At 37.7% G+C, this 21,256-nt stretch overlaps 1 protein-coding gene across 1 annotated transcript; it reads left to right on the top strand.

Moving 5' to 3' along the window:
• Positions 1–11,728: 11,728 nt before the first annotated feature.
• Positions 11,729–12,220, top strand: LOC114322384 (cysteine-rich repeat secretory protein 55-like). Its single transcript, XM_028269675.2, has one exon. The coding sequence runs from the start codon at positions 11,729–11,731 to the stop codon at positions 12,218–12,220; it is 492 nt and encodes a 163-aa protein (XP_028125476.2).
• Positions 12,221–21,256: the final 9,036 nt, after the last annotated feature.

Genomic DNA, 21,256 nt, shown 5'->3' on the forward strand with positions numbered 1-21,256 from the left:
GCCTCCCGGGATTATTTGTTTCATATTGATTAGTTAAGTAGTTGTAGCTAAATAATTATTGTTGTAATTATTTAAGTAGAGTAGTTAATTAATTCATATTGTAATTAATTAGTTAAGTATTTAGCTAATTAGTTTGCTTTGTAATATTTAATTAGCTTAGATAGTTAATTATTTAATTGTTTTAATTAACTAGCCTAGAGTAAGCTTATTATTCATTCGAAGTGTTGTAATAATTAGCTTAATTAGCTTAGCGTAGCTAGCTAGTTAACTTTATTCATTTGGACCCTCCTTCGCAAGGGCATAATGTTGTAATAAGTGTGCATGCGTGTGTGTATGTCTTCTAATCCCACGTCTTTCTCCCTTTTATTTACCCGCTTTTGATGGTTAGATTAGGGACATGTTTCAATTAGCATACCTTATGTTTGCATCCATTCATTCGTATTGCATGCACTGAGACTCCGCGCATCATTCAAACTGCATTGCCATTTTAATAAATCATTGAATACGTGTTTAACCGCATGTTGTTTAATTGTTTCATATGCCACATTAGTAGCTGAGTCTATTAAATTGCATCTTGCATGCGTTGCATTAGACATTTAGCATAGTTAGTAATCATGCATGGTTTTCTAACTTTGTCTTCGTTTGGCTTGGAGTACTAGGTGAGTTTTTACGCTCTAGCATACTCGTATAAATGTGAATGTTGTCATGTCAAGCATGCTTACCATGAGGCTATGTGCTTAATTACTAAACTGCTTGAATGCCTGTGGATGAAGGCTTGTTGTTTGAATTGGAACGATTCAACGAATGTATGTTTTAAGCCCACTTTGTTGAGTGGCAATCATGTTTTAAGCCCATTATGATTGGTGGCAAATCCGCAAACTTTAAGCCCACTTGAGGTGGTAAATTCAAACTATTGTCGCAAACAAACATGAGTTGAGTTGTTCCAAATTGAGCAAACTAGCATATACTTGCTTGTGCGCATCACATAGTAAAGCTAGATTAATAACTGAAACAAGAGCACATAATGTTTATAAAAAATCATATCATGATTAGTCGATGTCGATCTTGATCGGGCGAGCGGGGGTGCTCAATTCATGACCTTCCCCTCTCGTACCTAAGTTCTCGAGCCGAGGCAACTTCGGTGATGACAGACACGTGGCCTTTGGCACGAGTCATGGGTTTCTTAAATTTTTTCAAAATAAAATATTTAGGTGGCGACTCTGTATCTGGCAAAGCAGTCCAATTTTGGCATTTTTGACCCTAAAATCAATTTTCTAAAACAATTTATCGGATTTGGATTCTTTGGTGTTTATCAATTTCACATTGCACTTGTGAGATTAGATTCAGAACCGCTGGAGTCCACACTGTAGAGCTTCTTTCAAGTTTCTGAAAAAGGGCGCAAAAAAGTCGAGCTACACAAACTATTCATTATCAGTTGTGAAGATCAATTACAGCCTTCTTAGAGGCACTAACAATGCAAGTATATAATTAGAAAAGCCTAATAATGTATTTAACAAACTAATAAAATATGAATTTTTCCAATTTAGATATATTATATTAATATTTATTTCATTTTAAACATTGTGATGTTATATATATATAATTATAGATTATGCAAAATAAAATGAATCTTGAGAATCATGATTTGATATGAGTCATGATCCACTATTTTAGCAAAACAATTTACGATTCAATTTGTGATTTGACAATAATGGTCAACAAGTCTTCACTTATGGTCTTAGATACTTACTGTAAACTTAGTCTCTTGAATAGAGTTGGCATAAGGACCAAGGATTCCCGCCTCTTTATACATTGCCAAAATAAAGGCTACGCATGTTGTTGATTTCCCATCACTGTAGACCCAATCATCTTGTTCTGGAATTGTAAGTAATTGATCAAAGGTTATGCCTTGCCTTTCAGTCTCAGCAAGAATTCCATACAAGTCCAAATCCTAAGAGGAGAAAGTAAAAGAAAATAAATAAATAATAAGAAATAAGGTGCAAAATGCAAATGTGACAACCATCACAATAACTGGAATGGTTCACAAAAATAATTACTGCTATTAGAAATTAAAAGGCATACTGTTGATCCTAAGTCAACTTAAACTGCTACTAATGCTTCAGTTTGCCATACTAAATTGTATAACATGTGGTTCAGAATATATGTTGACCATAACAAAGTTGGTTTTAGCGTTATAACTATATTTTAATCTATTTTTTTCTTTGGTTGAGATCATTTGAAGGTATCACAATTTCTGCCCATCACAAGCTTCGCATCAAACCTAACTGGGAGAGTTTCCCTTGCTTCCTTCTACAAGGAACATAAAAATTCAGGTGCAACATTGTGCTCGAAGTCTCAAATCAAGTATTATTCAATCATTTCCTCCTTCCTAAAGCCAACATGCGTAGTTAAATACAACACAATTTTTTTAACTTTATCCCACTTCAGAGGATAAAAGTCCTATCTATATATCCATTGAAATTTAAACTGCCTACCACAAAGATGGAATTAATTTACCAATACAACAATACATAGATTCTCATCAACATCACGCTACTGGGTGATGAAGGGTTGGTGTGTTGGGAAAGATAAAAGGGTACTCTGTCATTGCACAACAGTTTTTTGCATTCAAGAACAGGAAAAGTACCTCAGTTCCAAGCCGCTTATTTAGAGCTTCATTCTACATATTTACAGCATATGCTGGCTGCACTCTAGTCCACATAGACATGATAGAAATGACCTGTGAACAGAGTCTACCAGTTAGAAATTTAGCAAAGTTCTCAACACCCTCGCATTTATTCACATGTAATGCAAATGAATGATGGTATTAAGTACATAGAATTTTTTCGCCGGCAAAATGAAACAGTGAAGATGACTGTCAAAGCACAAAAAAATAAAACAGGAACGAAAAAAGTGACTCCTAAAATTAATAATTCTGGTAAACTATGCATAGTACAAGTCATGCTAGGCTGCTCATCCATTTGCCATTTGTTATTCTGGAAAACTATGCAGGTGCACTTTCAATACACTATCCACATGTTTCCTATGTAGTGAAACCATTATAATTCCAAAGCAATGACCATAATAGAACCATATCACCAAATCCAATCAAACCAGACGGCTTCTGAGCCAACCTTTTATAACAGATTTCTATAGAAGAATAAAAAGAAAAATGATGAACAAAATAATACATATTCCAGCTCTGCTTCTTCCTCCCAAGATTCAAATTTCAAAGTATGGTCTCAGGCAGAGAAATAATAATCCCAAGTAATCCTATAAGGTGTTGCAAAAACATACATATCCATACAGGTCCAGCTGTAAGCTGCAGAAGTCAGTGGAAAGAAAAAGAAAGTTAAGAAAACCAACATTGAAAGAGCAGCATGACAGGCAAGAAAATTATGCATATATTCAAAATTGAAAATCATAAGTCCAAAACAAACTCTGAATATATGTGAGTGTGGAGGCTGTTGTAGATGCAGCCAATTGGCTGTGGATATAGGCTCACACTTGAATATCAAATTTTAATTTCAAAATGGTTAGGCCATATACATTAACATGGTCATTTTTCCATGTAAATGAACAAAATTTGTTACTGCCTCCCAAAAGAGTTTCACCTACATTTGTATTTGCTTTCTAAAGCCCGTAAAGGCTTGTTAAAACAAAACACACCCAGATAATGGCCAGATTTGTTGCAAGAGTGCATGGTTTACATTTATTTAAGTTAAGCATCATTACTTGCTCCATTAATAAGCCTGTTATCCACCTGGCCGATCGTCTTAAATTACCAGAATCAAAAGTCAAATCATAACCCCGAGTAGAAGACTTTAACAACTAAAAAGTTCCACATGCTTATATCTCCATGTCTAAAGTGAAACATGTTACTCTTTTAAATCCAATATATTGTATGGTATAATAGGTAGTTAAAATGTGCACATCCGAATGCACATAAAGGAAGTGTTGAGAGAGGGCCTGTGGAGTTTATTTCCCTTTTGTAATTCACTTGATATTCGTGTTAATACTGTAAGACATATTGAGAGAGGGCCTACCTCATTTAAGTTATAACTTGACTCTCGAAGTCTCTCACTCCAGAAATTAATGTCCCAGTGGGTCAATTCTTCAGATTCTACAGCGCCTTGGCTTTTAGCAAAATCTTTGAGCTCCTACATGTCTTTGAAAATTGAAAGAACAACCGGGAAAAAAAATAATTAATAAAAAGGTTGTTAGGGAAAACTTTATTTTTTGGTCATGAACAATTCCATAACTAGAGCATCAACCAGAGAGTATCCACGATATCTATTTGATTGATTGCTATAATCAGGTGAGTGAAGAAAGATTCTACTCTAATAAACCTCTATAATGGATACATACGCCATTAGGACAGAAAAAATGTTAAAAATACAAACCAATAGGACACAAAAAGAATTAGCAGACGGAGAAACCTTGAGACCTCCTTTAAGTAATATTTATGAAGCTTGAGTAAAATATGAATTTTTTCCCAAAAGAAAGGCAGATATTAATTATCCAAAAAAAAAGGTAGAGATTAGCAAATACAGTGTCACCAAGATCCCATTGAGAAAGAAAGGTTGTAAATCCCATTGAGAAAGGAACCCCGTATAGTTTAAGTCAAAAAATTCTTACCCATAAACTATTACTAGCCCCCCCTGGACATGATTAATGTTTAAAGCAAACAACTAAATATATTTGTGAGAAGAGAACTTCATAAGTTATTCGAGGTGAAAGGCCATGCCCTCATTACTAACCTGGCCTGGAGGAAGAATAACATCAAACCTATCCACTCCAAACATGCCCAAATTGGAAAGAGTGAAAGTCCCTATATGCACAAACAGCATAACTCAATTACATTTTCTATTGAAAGAAGTTTACAAATCCAAAACTCTACACTCAAGTTTACAAAAACAAAATATTAAAAACCTGAATTGTACTCATGGGGCTAAAGTTGCTTGGCCCAGGCTTTTTCTACCAACTCTGACAACAGATAAAGATCCAACTACACTAGCATAGATAAAGTCATAGTCACACCGTTGGGCTTAACCTAACAATTCTAAAGCAAGCCCATTTCGATAACCAAAATTTTCATAGCTATCATACCATTACAATTGAAATAAACATATAATCATTCCATAGTACCTACATAAACTTCAGTCACTTAGAAAATAATACAACCAAAGCACATCAAGAAGTGGAACCAAAACGATAAGGACAATAATATGCAAAAAGTCACAAGATCCTTGGACAAAATAAACTATGATTGATAAAAATAGATAGGAGCAACTTGCCTCTCCTTCATAAACTTCCTTATTTTCCTTGATGCGTAGACCAATTGCACGACGAAAATTTTCCATTAAAACCTCAGTTTTCTTCACTTCTGAAGAATACACTTCTGATCCAACCATTGGGCAAAATGGAACCTGCAAGTCATAAGAAATAGGAGAAAAAGTAATCGCTCAATAACTCTGCCAAGGATCATAACATTAGGGCTGTGCTTGAACAAAGGATTTGAGGAGTGCTTTAGGGAGAGAAAGGGAAAAGAAAGAAATAGAAGCTTCTTTTTTTTTTCCTCTTTGGTGTGCACACTTGTTAGCAAGACATATTGAAGTTAGGAACTTGGGATATAGGTTAAGTTATCTAGAATGAATTGGAACTAATACTTGCAGTTATAAAGCAGATTCACAGAGATCGATTACATGAACAAAAACGAACAACACCAGATTTACAAATTAGTATTGAATAATATTAAACAATAATAATCAACACCGAGAACTTGTGGGCCGTCCCAGTATATAACCCGCCCTCCGACGGCTTAGATCCTGCTCAGCTCATTTGCCCGATCAGGCTTCAATCCAAACACCAGATTTACAAATCAGGATAAAACCGTAATTTCATATAAATAAACAAAAATCATAATAACAAACAACAAACCAGGACCGCCCATTAGCAATCAACGAGAGCTAACCTTGTGATCGGTTGAGAGAGGGATGGCCTTGCTGTTGTGGCACAATACAGCTCCGGAATCTCCGCAGTTGGTGACAATGATCTTATTAGAAGTCACGACTGCAACAACTGTTGTTGATCCAACTGTGTTGCACTTCAGCATTTGGAGCTCGCACCGACAATCGGCACACAGAACGCTGTTGTTCCATGCAATCACCTCAGTGTCCATACGATTGAAGCTTCTCTTCATCGCGATCTTCCACTCCTCCATACTCGAATCCGTCTTATCTATCTATTCCTTTACTAGTTCATGTAACCAATCTCTACACTTCATCGCCACCTACAAAGAAATCAAACACCGATTAACACTTGTTAATGAAAAACAGAATAAAAACAACTTCCTTGAAACCTTGTTAATCAGCAGATCTAACAAAACGCGAGAGAGATCAGATCAGATCGAGTTTGGATTTTGATTAGATTAGATCGAATTTCTTGTTCGATTTCGAATCTGCAATTTGCGATCGAGTTCGAGTTCGAGTTCGATGAAGAAAAGCTAGTGCAAGAACAGATCTAACAAAATGCAAGAGAGATCAAATCAAGTTCAGATTTCGATTAGATTAGATCGACTTTCTTGTTTGATTTCGAATCTACGATTTGTGAGAGAGAGAGAGAGAGAGAGAGAGAGAGAGAGAGAGATCGAGTTCGAGTTTGATGAAGAACAACTATAATGATAGAGATCAATATTAATCGCGTGAGAGAAGAGCGGTTCATGAGAGATTATGTTACTTTTGGTAATTGGAATGGGGTTAAGTGTTCTGTTAAGTTAAACAGACTTGGCTCATTCATACCATCAATAGGCATCACGCCTTGAAAAATGCGTTGACTATTAAGATATATCACAATGTTTTATAAAACGTCTTGATTCAAGTGCCATTGGCACCTTTTCTTGTAGTGTCATGGAATAAAAGTATAAATACATGGGACTAACTAGGTTATAATTTTCTTTGGTGGACTTATTGAGTTAGAACACCTCTAAATAGGATTTATCAATAAAAAAACCCATTATATTACATATAACCACATTTATTTGTTGCATTTTTTGCAATATTTAAATTTACGCTTTTATAAATAAAATTTAAACATTATTAGTCTTGTAAAACAATTATTTAGAAATTAAAATCATTTATTATAGTATCATTTTATATTTTCTATACGGTAGTAGTGCTCTAAACTAATCATGTAACAAAATTTTTACAATAATCTACTTAGCCTGTTTTACATACATAATTTCACATTATATTATGGGATTATATAATAATTTTCCTGTTGTCACTAACATCCATTCAATAAGCACATGTCAAAAGAATGCAATATTATAATGAGATAGTATTATATTATCAGTTTCGGTTGGTAGCTCAAAATTAGTATGGCTCGAATGGCCCGAGACCAAAAGGACGTTGTGAGACCCCTAACTTTTGTAAACCTTATTAGGTCCCTTACTTTTAAATTATTTCTTTGAAATCGCTCAACTTCTTAATTAATTGCAATTTTAACCCTATGATCAAAATACATGCACCAACTGAAAACCTGCAAACCCTAATCGATTTCGAAAACTTAGAAATAATTTCAAATACTCTAAACCGATCAACGAATCTAGACAACGCTGCAACATTTCTTAAATAATTAAAAATCTAGAAAAGCTATCACATTTCCGAAACACGTTCTGAAAACTAGATTAAATTCTCTATGAACCATAGGAAGGCCGAGTTCGGTAAAAATCTAAAATATCCCTTTTGGTTTTAATCTTTAAATGGTACTAAATTTGAAAATTTAGTTTTGCATGGGTGTTTTATGCTCTTGTATTCATGAATATGCTTATTAGTTTATGATCATACCTTGGTATGATATTGCATGTGTTATGGTTATGCTCCTTATCTTCTTCATATTAATGATGCTCATGCTTATGTGGATATTACTATCTTGTTGAGTTTGTTCTAACTTGACTTAAAACATTGATCCAAACGGAAAACTTAATTGGGATGGTATTGGGTTTTCGATAACTTGAATAATGAAGAGATGATAATGTGTTATGTATGGATTGATGGGATGTGCTCCCTAATTGAAGTTTAAGTCTTGTGCAAGTCGTTGTCGCGTAAACCCTAGAATGGAACGGACGTATTCGGACTCTTTGGGATGGTTTGATTGGTGAGATAAGGTTGGGTCCGAATGGGACATTCAGGATGATAAAACTTTTTTAGAAGGATAAGGTTGGATTCAGGAGATAAAACATTTCTCTTTTCGCTGTCCCTTTTGAGGCCCTGCGTTTGGCGCTACGCGGTATATAACTGTTGGTAGGCATCCGAGGTTAGTTTTGCAACAAAGCAGCAAAAGAGGGAGTTCCGAATAGTCCGGTGTCCAATTCTTGTGGTTAGGAGGATGAAATCTCTTTGGGGGATTTCTACAATACTAACCACTAACATTATAACCTTTGTTATCTATTTGAATGACATGTTCCTTTCCTCTATTACTGAAATTGTTGTTATTGACTTGAATATCATGCTTCACTACTTGCTTGCTATAAATGTGATGATGTATTGGATTGGGAAAAAGGGACGGGGTGTGTGTGCGTTTACTGGACATTCAAAGCTCATGGCATTTCATGCCAGGTATTGAAGACTATTAGACCGGTCGAAGGCAAAGCTGAAGCATTTGATGACGTACGGCTACCCTAGGAGGATTAGAAACTAATTTGTAAACGTGTTTTGAGATTGTAAGTGATAGATCCCATGTTGTATTTAAGACATGATTTTGTAACTTGTATATATATAACATTTGTAACATATCCTTATACTTCGTCAACTCATGTAGGCCTTGTGTTAATGCCTTGTCAAGATCTGTCAAAAAGGTAGCTTTGCTATCTAAGGTGGTTGGACTTTGAAGGGAGGCTATTTTGACTCCTCTGACCTTCCTGGGATCTTGCTTGGTTATTAGCCAAAGGACTCATTAGTGACATTTTCTACTCTTGTAACCTTAGATAAACCCTGTATTTAATGGTTAATATATTATCTGATGTTCCCCATTTTTGGGGCATCACAGACGTTTTTTGGTTTTTTTTTTTCACGTTTTCCTGAAGAAGAAGAAAAAAAAGAAGGAGCTGGGTTTCATCAACACATCATCATCATCAAAAGGAGTTGGGTTTCATGAACACATCATCGTCATCAACAACATCTTCATCACCATCATCAACACATCACCATCATCAACAAATTTTTTTTTTTTCCCTTCATCTTCAGATCCAAATCAACTAGAAAAAAAAATGTAGAGAAAACAGAGTTTGAAATTAACAACATCTTCATCAACACATCATCATTATCAACAACAACATCTTCATCAATACATCATCATTATCAACAACAACATCTTCATCAACATCAACACATCATCATCATCAACAAAAAAAAAATTTCCCCTCATCTTCAGTTCCAGATCAACTAGAAAAAAAAAAAAAAAATTAGAGTCTGAAAGAGGTGATCAGCGATACCCACCGATGCTGCCACCGGCAGAGAGAGAAAAAGACGCCGCCTTCTCTTCCTCCTCTCTTCCTTCTCTTCCTCCTCTCTTTTCTCTTCTCTTCTCTTCTCTCTCTCGCCTCTTCTCTCTTCTGTATTTGAAAGCAAGAAAAAGAAAGAAGAAAAAAAAAAAGAATACCCCACTTTCGGGCCAAATTTCTCAAGCTACGAAGTATTATTGATTATGTTATTCCTAATGACACATTTTAAGCTAATTAAATCTTGGTTGTTAGAGAAGACCAAAGCGAGTTGACATGAACTATGAAAAACAGTTTCTAAAATCACGTCAACAATTGAGAATTAAACAATTTAACTCCATTCCAAACACATAAAAATGCATTCAACATCGAATCCTTACGTTGCTGCCTATGAGTAATAACATCATCCCATTAAAATCCAAGTAAGGATAATTGTTTTCACAGGTCACAGCAAAAAATGATTGAAACAAGCCAACTATCTAATTGTTGTTGTTTAGTATTTTATTTTCCTACAAAAAAAGAGAGTAGCAAACTTTGTCTGTACTTGTCTTTCATCAACAATGTCACTTCCACTCCTCTTTAGCCTCTTTTTTTTCTCCTCATTAATGTATATATGATATATATTCCTACATATATTAGGTATTGATTTTCTAGATATATTAGGTATTGCCATAGTTAGGTCTCTTATAGGATACTCTTTCTCATAGTTAGATTTCTAATAAGATACTCTTTCTCAGCCTATATATATAGGCCTTCTATTGTATAGGACAATTCATCCAATACAGTACTTTCTCTCTCTCTCTCTCTCTCTCTCTCTCTTTACTATTCTAACATGGTATCAGAACTAGGTTAAGAACCTAGTAATTTCGCTTCACCAGCAGACGGCAGCCTCGCCTTGGCCGCCCGTCGGATCTCAACCTATTCCACTATCACGTTTTCCTTTCCATTAGTTTATTCCTACCCCAAATATTTCTATCAAATTTTCTCCACTTCATCTCTCTCTGCTTCAACCTCAAATTGGTTTCTATCTTCAAACCTATTTGAGTTTGAGGAGGGGTAGTATACCTATATCATGGTGAATATGGTTATACACCATGTAAACCACCTAGTCGTCTATCCAAGCCACCGTCTATCCAAGCTGCACTCTTTGGCGCACAACCCAAATTGCCCCTCTCTGGCGCACAATACAAGCCGTTTTCTCGGGCGCACCACCAAACTCACCCCCTAGCACACTATCTAAGTTGCCTCTTGGTATACTTAGTCATCTGTTGCCATTTATTGTTCAGCACCACGTCATAAGTTATGTGTGTGCCACGCTTACTAGTTCAACATCCAGTCTCTACAACAGTCCAGCATGACCTTAAACTATCCTGACATTGATTCCGGTTAACTCCTGGTTAACAAATCTCTACAACGGTTCAACATGACCTCTTTAAACTGTCCCAACATTGATTCCGGTTAGCTCCTACAACGATCCAACATGACCTTAATTTGATCTTGGTATTAGTTCCAGGCAGTTTCTATATCGGTCTGGCACAACCTTAAATTGTCCTGACATTAGTTTCATCTAGTTCCTATAATGGTCCAACACAACCATAAATTGTCTCCCGGCATTAGTTTCGGCCTCTGATCTATTTCAAGTGCCCTTACGCTCCCGTTCGGATTTTGTAATCTATTTGCCTTTTATTTCATATTTTAGTTTCTCTCTCCAAACTTTAGATGTTTATCCTCCTTGAATTTAAGGAGGGATGTTAATGTATATATGGTATATATTCCTACATATATTAAGTATTGATTTCCTAGATATATTAGGTATTGCCATAATTAGGTCTCTTATAGGATACTCTTTCTCATAGTTAAATTTCTAGTAGGATACTCTTTCTCAGCCTATATATACACGTCTTCTATTGTATAGGACAATTCATTCAACACAATTCATTCAATACAATACTTATTATTTTTTCTCTCTCTCTCTACTATTCTAACACTCCTCCAACCTATTCTTATCTCCAAACCAAGTCTTTCTTTTTAATTACTGCGATTATACAATAGGTAACTTGTTTAACAATTACTCCCTTCTACGACTACAACATTAACCAAGCCTTCAATACTCTCCAATACCACACGGTTGCCACTGGCTTCAACACTTAACAACACATATCTAGTCACCGCCCTCGCCCTTTGCCACAGCAGCTAACCCTACCCGACTGCCAAACATACATCGATGGGATGCAGCTCGCCTGTCCCAATAACTTCCAGACCGAGATCCAAATCTGGTATGACTACTACATGGTCTGGTACTCCACTGACAACTTCATCAGTAAGGTTGACAACACTATCAAATACGAAGCTACTGACCTAACGTATGCTCCTGACCTAGTTTTTTATGTCGAGAGCATGAAGTTATTGATGGACAGTCTATTATACGAGGCAAATTTTTTGTCTAAAAAGAGCTTTGGTGTACAAAAGATCCAGTTGCTAAATAACCAGATGCTCTACGGCTACTTTGATTGCACTCTTGATATTTCTGCAGAAGATTGCACAACATGTTTTACAAAGGCTATGAGGGAGACAGAATTATGGTGTATAACCAGACGGGACTGTTGGGTCTTGACACCGAGTTTCAATGCACGGTTCAGTATGGACCCAGTTCACATTGACATGGTTAATACACCATTGATTACTGACAATCGTTATTATGGTGGCAGCCATAGTAAATGAGGGTTCTAAATCGCGGTATCAGGTTACGTTACGGTATCGATCGCGGAGTATCGGTATCGGCAGTACCGATCGGTACATATTGGGAATTGGGTGTCGTGGCAGTGAAATTTTAAAAATCATTTCACAGCTTTTTCAACCTTTTCTTTCCTATACCAGTCTAAACCGGTGAGTATCGACCCGTCGTGGCTTGTGTTACGGCTTGTGTAACGGTTACAGACCTGTCATGACCCGCTCCCCGTACCCAAGGGTTAAGTGTCATGATGGCCAGTAACTGAAATTACCTCCGGCCAATTCTTGAACAAATTAATAAATGCGAGCGGAAATAATATTTAAGTGAGGGCACCAAAATAATCATCGGAGCTTCTATTTTTATTACAAAATTTATTGACCGAAAAGGTCGATATTTACATAGAAAAATATCATAAAAGTTTTGTGTGTGTCTATTCCACAACCCCGCGTCTAAGATTTTCCAAAAGCTATTTCTGAATTGTATTGTTTCTTAAAAATTGGTAAACAGCTATAAGCACATAGCAGAGTGAAAAATATTATACTAAGAGCATAAGGGCCTAAAATTCACCATGGATAATTATTGGCTAAACAGAGTTTGATATTAAAATACAGAATATATAATACAGAAATCATTTAACATATAATACAAAATAATCATAACCACGATACAGAACGGAACAGAACAGATGTATGGACTCAAAAGGTGGCTTGTACGAACTCTACAGGTGACTCCCACAATAGTGTAGCACTTAGCTCCATACAGCACTTTGTTCCACACCAGAAATCCGAGTGTCAGTGGATCCATGACAGACAGAGGGTCACAAAGTGACTAATCAGAAGGCCAATGGTTATTTAAGTCTCCCAAGGCATGGGACTTCTGTAGTGGTACTTATAAAATATTTACTCAAAATACATTTTAATAAGCAATTATATCCATGGGGTTTTCCTTAATATATCAAATAAGGTTCATAAATAAATAAGATAATTAAAAATGCTAATATAATATATAAAACATAATTTACCTCACTCTTTTTTTCCACTACCAAAGATCATTTCGTCTTCCTGTATTTTCTTCCCCTTTTCTTAGTTTCTTTTTTCCTTAACTTGAACATCTCCTTCCTATTTATAGGGAGTTAATTCGTGAGCCTCAAGCCACCACTCATACACGTGGCTCATCCATATGCTTCTCCATCAATTCATGCTTATCCAACATATGTGACTCGCCACACTTATGATGCATAATCATCATCCTAAGCTACATGTTGCTTTGGTTTGTTCTTTTTTTTTCTTTTTTTATTTACTTTTTCTTTTTTTCTTTTCTATAAAATGACCCTAATGTAAATAAATTACACTTTATTTTATTTTACTCTTACAAAATATTTAATTAAACATTTAAGATTTTTCTTATTTATAATTAAATAACACTAATATAAAATTTAAGGGACAAATTAAATTTTCAGGTTGTTACAAGATCGATACGTACCGGGACTCGGCCGATACGCCTGCGATTTTTAATCTCAGTAGTATACCGGCCTGTAGCCATTGCGGTACCCTATTTTTCCGATACGTACATATCGGTCGGTTTTTAGAACTATGAGGGAGTGGTCCGATTACTTGGTATTCGGTTTGGGTGGTGGTTCTAACAGTTGCTTTGGTAGTTAGGTTGTTATTGGTTGTTGGTGTAAAGGCAAGTAAGAAAGGGATTGTGAAGATAGAGAATGCAAATGAGATGATGAAGAGAGAGGGTATTGGAACAAGGCCTTTCCTTTTCGATTTGAATGAGTTGGTTGCTGCCACTGATAACTTTTCAGCTCCCAATTTATTGGGTACAGGAAGATTTGGCACTATATATAATATAAGGTATAAACTTATCCCTTTTAAAGTATCCTTTAGCATGAAAATTTTGTTTGTTTTGTTTTCCTTTTTTTTTTCGAGCTTTTCATTTGTTGAGGTTGTTAAGGTTCTATAACTATATCTTGATATATGAAAAGCTCATGTTTCAAGGGATTATGCCTAATGGTGAAAAAATAGCAGTAATGAAACTTGCAAATGGTTCGATTCAAGGACTCGGAGTGTTCTTCAATGAAGTCTATATAAATATTTCTGAATGAATTGTATATTCAACTTGTATTGATTGAACAAAGAATACATCATTTATATAGAACACTAAATCCTAATCCTGCATGAATACATCACTGATATATAGAAGTCTAATAGATATAGGACTCTAATTCGTAATCCTATAAGGAAAAAAGAGAACACATTCTTACACCTACGCTCAAACTCAAGGTGTTTTAGCAGAAAACACTAAGAGTTTGTCAAGAAAAAATCGAAACCGAGTAGTGGTGTGAGTCTTGGTGAAGAAGTCAGCAAGTTGCAGAGCCGAAGAGACAAAAGGAAGTAAGATAAAGCCAAACTGCAGATGCTGACGGACGAAGTGACAATCAATCTCAATATGCTTGGTCCATTCATGGAAGACAGTGTTATGAGCAATTTGAATAGCACTTTGGTTGACACAATAGAAAGAGGTTAGGGAAGACTGAGGGACGCCCAAGTCAGATAAGAGACCAAAAAGCCAGACAATTTCAATAGTAGCATGAGTCATAACACGATACTCAGCTTCGGCATTAGAACGGGCAACAACAGTTTGTTTCTTACTTTTCTAAGAAATCAGGGAATCACCAAGAAACATACAAAAATCAGAAGTAGATTTACGATCATTAATATCACCAGTCCAATCAGCATCAGCATAAGCCACCAAGTCTAAGGAAAAAGTAGAAGAGAATAGCAAGCCTTGGAAGATAGTACTATGAAGATATCGAAGAATCCGAAGCAAAGCAGCCCAATATGTAGTGACCATAGACTGGAAAGTACGGTATATCTGGTAGAAGTCAGACTTATGAGTCATAAGATAAACCCACGTGTAACAGGTGCAATCATCAACAAAAGACACATAGTATGTAGAACGTAAGAATAGGAGAGGGTCCCCAGACATCAGTATGTACAAGAGAAAAAGGAGAAACAGAAATAGATATACTTTTATTAAATGGTAAAGCTAACATTTTAGCAAGGTTACACCCTCGATATTCATCAATTTGACTAGGAGAAACCTTATCCAATAACCCTAACTGAGCTAAAGATCGTAAGCGGTCAACAGACAAATGACCGATGCAAGAATACCGCAAATAAAACTAACTTGACTGAGAATCTAACTGAAACGAGGAAAGTGCAGCTGGAGAGATAGATAAGAGAAGATACAAGCTTTCGACCACATAGAGATCTCCAACTCTACGACCGGTCCCAATCTGCTTTTTGGACACCCGATCCTGCACACAACAGATAGAAGAGGAAAAGAAAGCATCAAAACCAGATGTATCAAGTTGACTGATAGATAATAAACTGACAGATAACTGAGGGACATAAAGAACAGAAGGAATAGTAACAACAGACATGGCAGAGGGTAAGACAGACCTAATAGACAGAATAGACATACCAGACCCATTAGCAGTATTAATAGTAATGGGAACGGGTGGGGGAATACAGTTTTGAAGTAAGGAAATATGAGAAGTCATATGATGAGAGGCACCAGAATAAAAAATAAATAGAAGAAGGGATATCTGAAGAGGACTCAAGCAAACCTGAATGAAGAGAGGTAAGAGTAGAGGTAGATGAGGATGGTTGAGAGGTGGACAGAAGATGCTAAAGTTGTGCGACCTAAGCACTCAAGGAAGCCAGGTCAGGATCAAAAAGCCGGAGCAGATACAGTATAAGCAGCAGGAGGGCGAAAAGTACTCGACGTAGGACCTTAGAACTATGGCTGAGACGACTGAGTAGACTGACGACTCTTCTTGGGACAGTTGTACTTTCAATAACCTTTTTGATGGCAGAAAGCACACTCATCTGATGCTAAGGGCCCCTTTTTGGGCTTGGCAGAAGACTGAGGCTGAGAAGCAGATGGAGTCGCCAATAAAGGTGGTTATGCTAAGAAGACTAAAGGAGACAGAGTTTGACTGGCCATCTTAAGATGGGTTTCCTTGGAGAGGAGCTCATGAACAATCGCATCTACAGAGGGAAGAGGAGACCGATAAAGGATGCCACCACGGATAGCCTCATACTAAGGAAAAAGAGCCGTTAAGAACTGTATTAAATGACCTTGCTCTCGAAACTCAACAAAAGCGTCTAGTGCCTTGAGACTAGATGGTTCCATGAGAGCCAACTGATCCCAGAGACCTGTTATCTCATTGTAGAAGTCCTGAATAGATTGATCCTGCTAGTGAGCACTCTGAATCGTTGTTTCTAACTCATACCGTTTGGCAAAGTTGGATTGTTGATATACACCCAATAAATAGTCCCACACCTCCTTGGCAGTACTATATTTGGAAAACATCATTCAAATTCGGTCATCTACAGAATTATGAAACCAGGTCAAAACTTGGGCATTACCAAATCCTAAGTGTCACAGTAAGTCGGATATCTTTCTTGTTTCGGGTCCAATAGACGAGGAACAGAACCAGAAACATAGCCCTATTTTTTCTGACCAAGAAGGAAATTCTTCATAACACTAGCCCAATAAGCATTATTAGCACCAGTGAGTTTACATCTGATGGCTTGAGTTTTGGTATTCGTCATTGTAATAAACTAAAGGTTAATGGGTCAAAGTATACTAATAACTTAATAAATGGGCCAAACAGGAATGAGGGTTTTAATAGTATTGATAACAAATCATAGAGACAGAGATAGAGAGATGAGAACCAGAGTCACGAGAGAGAGTCGTGATAATGAACCGAGTGAGAGCCACACAGAGAGAGAGAGAGAGAGAGAGAGAGAGTCGGATAATGACGAGAGGGAGTCGCAATGATATACCGAGATGAAGCCGACGAGGACGGAGAGAGATGCGACGAAGCAAGCGCGATGGTTGATCGCGATTTACAGCCGATGGGTTGTGACTGAACAAAGAGGCCATGGCTGTTAGGGTTTCGACTCTGCAAGCTAGGGTTTCAAACTCAGCTTTGATACCATATAAGTATTTATGAATGAATTGTATATTCAACTTGTCTTAATTGAACAAAGAATACATTATTTATATAGAACATTAAATCCTAATCCTACATGAATACATCACTGATATATAGAAGTCTAATAGATATAGGACTCTAATTCCTAATCCTATAAGGAAAAAGGAGAACACATTCTCACAATCAAAGTATTATTGAACATGCAACATAGAAATCTTGTCTGCCTGTTGGGATGTTGTGTTCAAGAAAAAGAGAGAATGTTGATCTATGAATATACCCAACAAGAGCCTTGACCGCACCCTTTTTGGTAATAATAGTGTGACATAAATAAATAAATCTAATAAGTTATTTTTATAAATTGATGTGACATTTTTCATGTTGGTACGGTATTGTCGTGACCAATTATTATGCTTGCAGATAAGAGAAAGAGTAAATTACTAGATTGGTCAAAATGCTACAACATTATATTGGTCATCACTCGTGGCCTCCTATACCTCCATGAAGATTCTTTGGTTAAAATCATACAGAGAGATATCAAAGTAAGCAATATTTTACTTGATGAGCAGATGAATCCAAAAATATTAGATTTTGGATTAGCAAATTATGAAAAAAGCTATTTAAAAACTCGACAAATTGCGGGAACATAGTAAGTATATATATAACATATAGCTGATTTTATTAATGGGAGACTTATTTCATGTTCACAAAAGTAGACTGGAGCGTTTGGTTGGACCCATTGATTCAATCACAGGTTCCAATCTAATAATTTGAATAATTTATTTTGTATGTTGTGTCATCTTTTGTGTGGGAGCTGAATATTAGGGGATGCAAAGAGGCCGAGTGCACGTTTGGAAAATCAAGATGTATATTATATTCGTCCCCGTCTTGTACCATCCAGGAGCCGAGCATCCTAATCGACCATAGAACTAGTTAAGCGAGAAGCTGAGTGGGAATTGGTTTAAGACAGAAGGAGTCGAGTGAACAATCACACGGTGGTTTAAAAGTGGGCCCGACCTTGAGGCCCAAAAGCGGATATAAATAGAGGAACATCAGCCAAAGAGAGGTATGTGAAAGATAACCCCAAGAAACTTGAGACGTAAGCAAACGTGAGACATATAATGACGTGTCCGTCGAAGTGCTAATTCCAGCACCCCCGACCGGAGTGTTATTCCCTTTTCAGGTGGCAATCAGAGGATCAAGAACGTCCTTCAGGATCCAAGAGTATTTCCAAACCACATTACCACAATTGGCGTCGTTTGTGGGAATACTCAAATACATCCATGGTAAGTGTAACGGAAGATCCTCCGATAGTCGCTGACGAAACTACACCAAGAGACGACCTCACACCAAGAAACATGATAGGACCGAAGAATATCGCCGCGCGACATGCCTTGAACTTTGACTCAATAGCTCAGACATCACCCTCAACTTCAATGCATAAGACAATGCAGACGATTATGGATCAGGCAAAGCAAAATGAACAGCGGCTGGAGAACGTGCTGGCTGAGAATGAGCGCCTGCGCCAGGATTTGGACTTGAAGGTGGCGAAATCCCAACAAGCCGCATGTTCAGACCGGGGTCAACCTTCGAAAAAGAAGGATTGTCGCCGATGTTGACTTCAGAAATGTAATAGTGATAATGATTCAGACTCACCATCCCTGGAGCCCAGAAAAAAAAAAAAAGGGCGCGTTGATGTATTCAGCTCGTTTGAGGGAAGTCCATATATACAGCATAAACGAAGGAAAAATGATAATTCGGATGAGGAAGATAAACACGACCTATTCATGCGACGAATTACCAGGGTTGTGCTATCCAAGAAGTTCAAGGCACCGCCATTCACCCTCTACAACGGAAAATCAGACCTCACTGATCACATTCGTCATTACAAGCAAGCGATGACGCTCCATGCTGACGACGAAGCCCTCATGTGTTGAATATTTCTAAGCAGTCTGGGACCACTGGCCGTGAAGTGGTACTATAAATTAGAGCCGGCATCAATTAAGAGCTTCCACCAACTCCAAAATTCATTCAGGGCAAGATTTATCACCAATGAGGTCTAGCTGAAGCAAGCCGACTCTCTCTGGGCCATGCAAATTAAACCGAAAGAAACTCTTCGTGAATACTCGGCCTGCTACTGGGAATGTTTTAATCTGGTTGATGATGCTTGCAATGATTCCATGGCCATAACCGCCTTTAAGATGGGATTACATCCCGACAGCCCCCTCCGCAGTTCATTGACCAGGCATCCCCCCAAAATCGTCTGGGTATTAATGAAGAAAGTTGAAAAATACTGCAAAGTGGAAGTTGATGCCCTTCTAGTCAAAGCCAGACGTAAAGCTGTTGAGACGGCCACGTCGGGAGTTGTTCAACCGATTAGCTCTGTGCCTCCAAGAAGCCCCGAATGACGGAATCGACCCAAACGAGACAAAAGGCATGATTCGGGCCAATCAACCGACCAATGTTCACAACGAGCTAATGAACAATACCAAGTGGATAACAGGCGCACAAGGCGTCCGGACAAGAAATACACGGAGCTAATAGAGCCGATCAATAAGATTCTGTCGAAAATACAACACCTTCCGTTCTTCAAGCGGCCGTCGAAGATGACGGGACCCCCCGATGCGAGAAAACAAGATAAACGATGTGAGTATCATAAAGACCATGGTCACGACACCGATTGTTGTTTTTCTTTACAAGATCACCTGGAAGAATTGGTGCAAGACGACCGTCTTACGTAATACGTCCGAAAGACCAATTCAACAAATACAATAGCTCTACGGCCAGAGTCACCCCCTTTTGGTGTAATCCATATGATATATAGCTTGCCGGCACCACCTGAGGTGCACACAATCTAGTTGTTGTTTAGCACACATAGCTTGATGACACCAGCGAAACGACCACACGACACTGGAAGGATTAGTTTCGATGACAGTGATTTAGTTGGAGTGACCCACCCCCACACTGATCCCCTCGTCATTGACCTACGTGTAAACAGATTCACCATCGAGCGTGTCCTCATTGACTAGGGCAGCACTTCAGAGATAATGTATTACAAAACTTTTGTCAAACTTGGTTTTACCGATTCGGACCTATCTTTGGCTGATTATCCGTTATTCGGCTTCAATGCTAACCCGTAGTACCCTTTGGGCAAGATCACACTACCTGTACAGGCCAGAACCAGATCAGTAGACGTAAAGTTTCTGGTTGTTAAGCTCCTTTCGTCGTATAATCTGATCATGGGCAGAACTTGGTTACATACGATGCAAGCCGTGCCAAGCACCTACCACTAACTGCTCCGTTTTCTGACTAAATACGATATTGAAAAAATTTGCGGCTCTCAGAAGTCGGTGCAAGCATGCCATTTTTTAGCTACAAAGAGACCGAGGGAACTGGAAGTGCATTCAATTGTGGTACTGGATAGGGAGAGTCTCGAAGACATTAGGAGGATCCCAAGTGACAAAGCAACCGAAGCCCTGCATCGGGTCGAAATTGACGAAAATCCTGACAAGTTCTTCATGATCGACGCTTCCTTGGATAACGTTGAAAGGCAGGAATTGATAGCCTTCTTACTCATCAATATTGATGTGTTTGCATGGACTCCATACGAAATTCCAAGAGTAGATCCATCAGTGGCCCAATACCGCTCGAACGTTGATCCGAAATGTAAATCAATTGTTCAAAGAAGCCGGCAGTCAGTCGCGAAGCATACTTTGGCCGTCGTTGAAGAAGTAGATAGGTTACTTGACGCCGAGGCGGTCCGCGAAGTAACTTATCCTACATAGGTGTCCAATACTGTGGTCGTGAACAAGAAAAATGACTCTTAGTGCGTCTGTGTGGATTTTACGGACTTGAACAAAGCTTGTCCCAAAAACTGTTTTCCCCTGCCCAGAATAGACCAACTAGTAGATGCAACGGCACATCATCAACGCGTAAGCTTTTTGGATGCCTACAGAGACTATCATCAAATTGTCATGCATCCAGAGGATCAAGAAAAAACTGCATTCCTCACCCC

The sequence above is a fragment of the Camellia sinensis genome, chromosome 1 (genome assembly GCF_055761805.1).
Source record: "Camellia sinensis isolate YWXY chromosome 1, ASM5576180v1, whole genome shotgun sequence".
Classification (NCBI taxonomy): domain Eukaryota; kingdom Viridiplantae; phylum Streptophyta; class Magnoliopsida; order Ericales; family Theaceae; genus Camellia; species Camellia sinensis.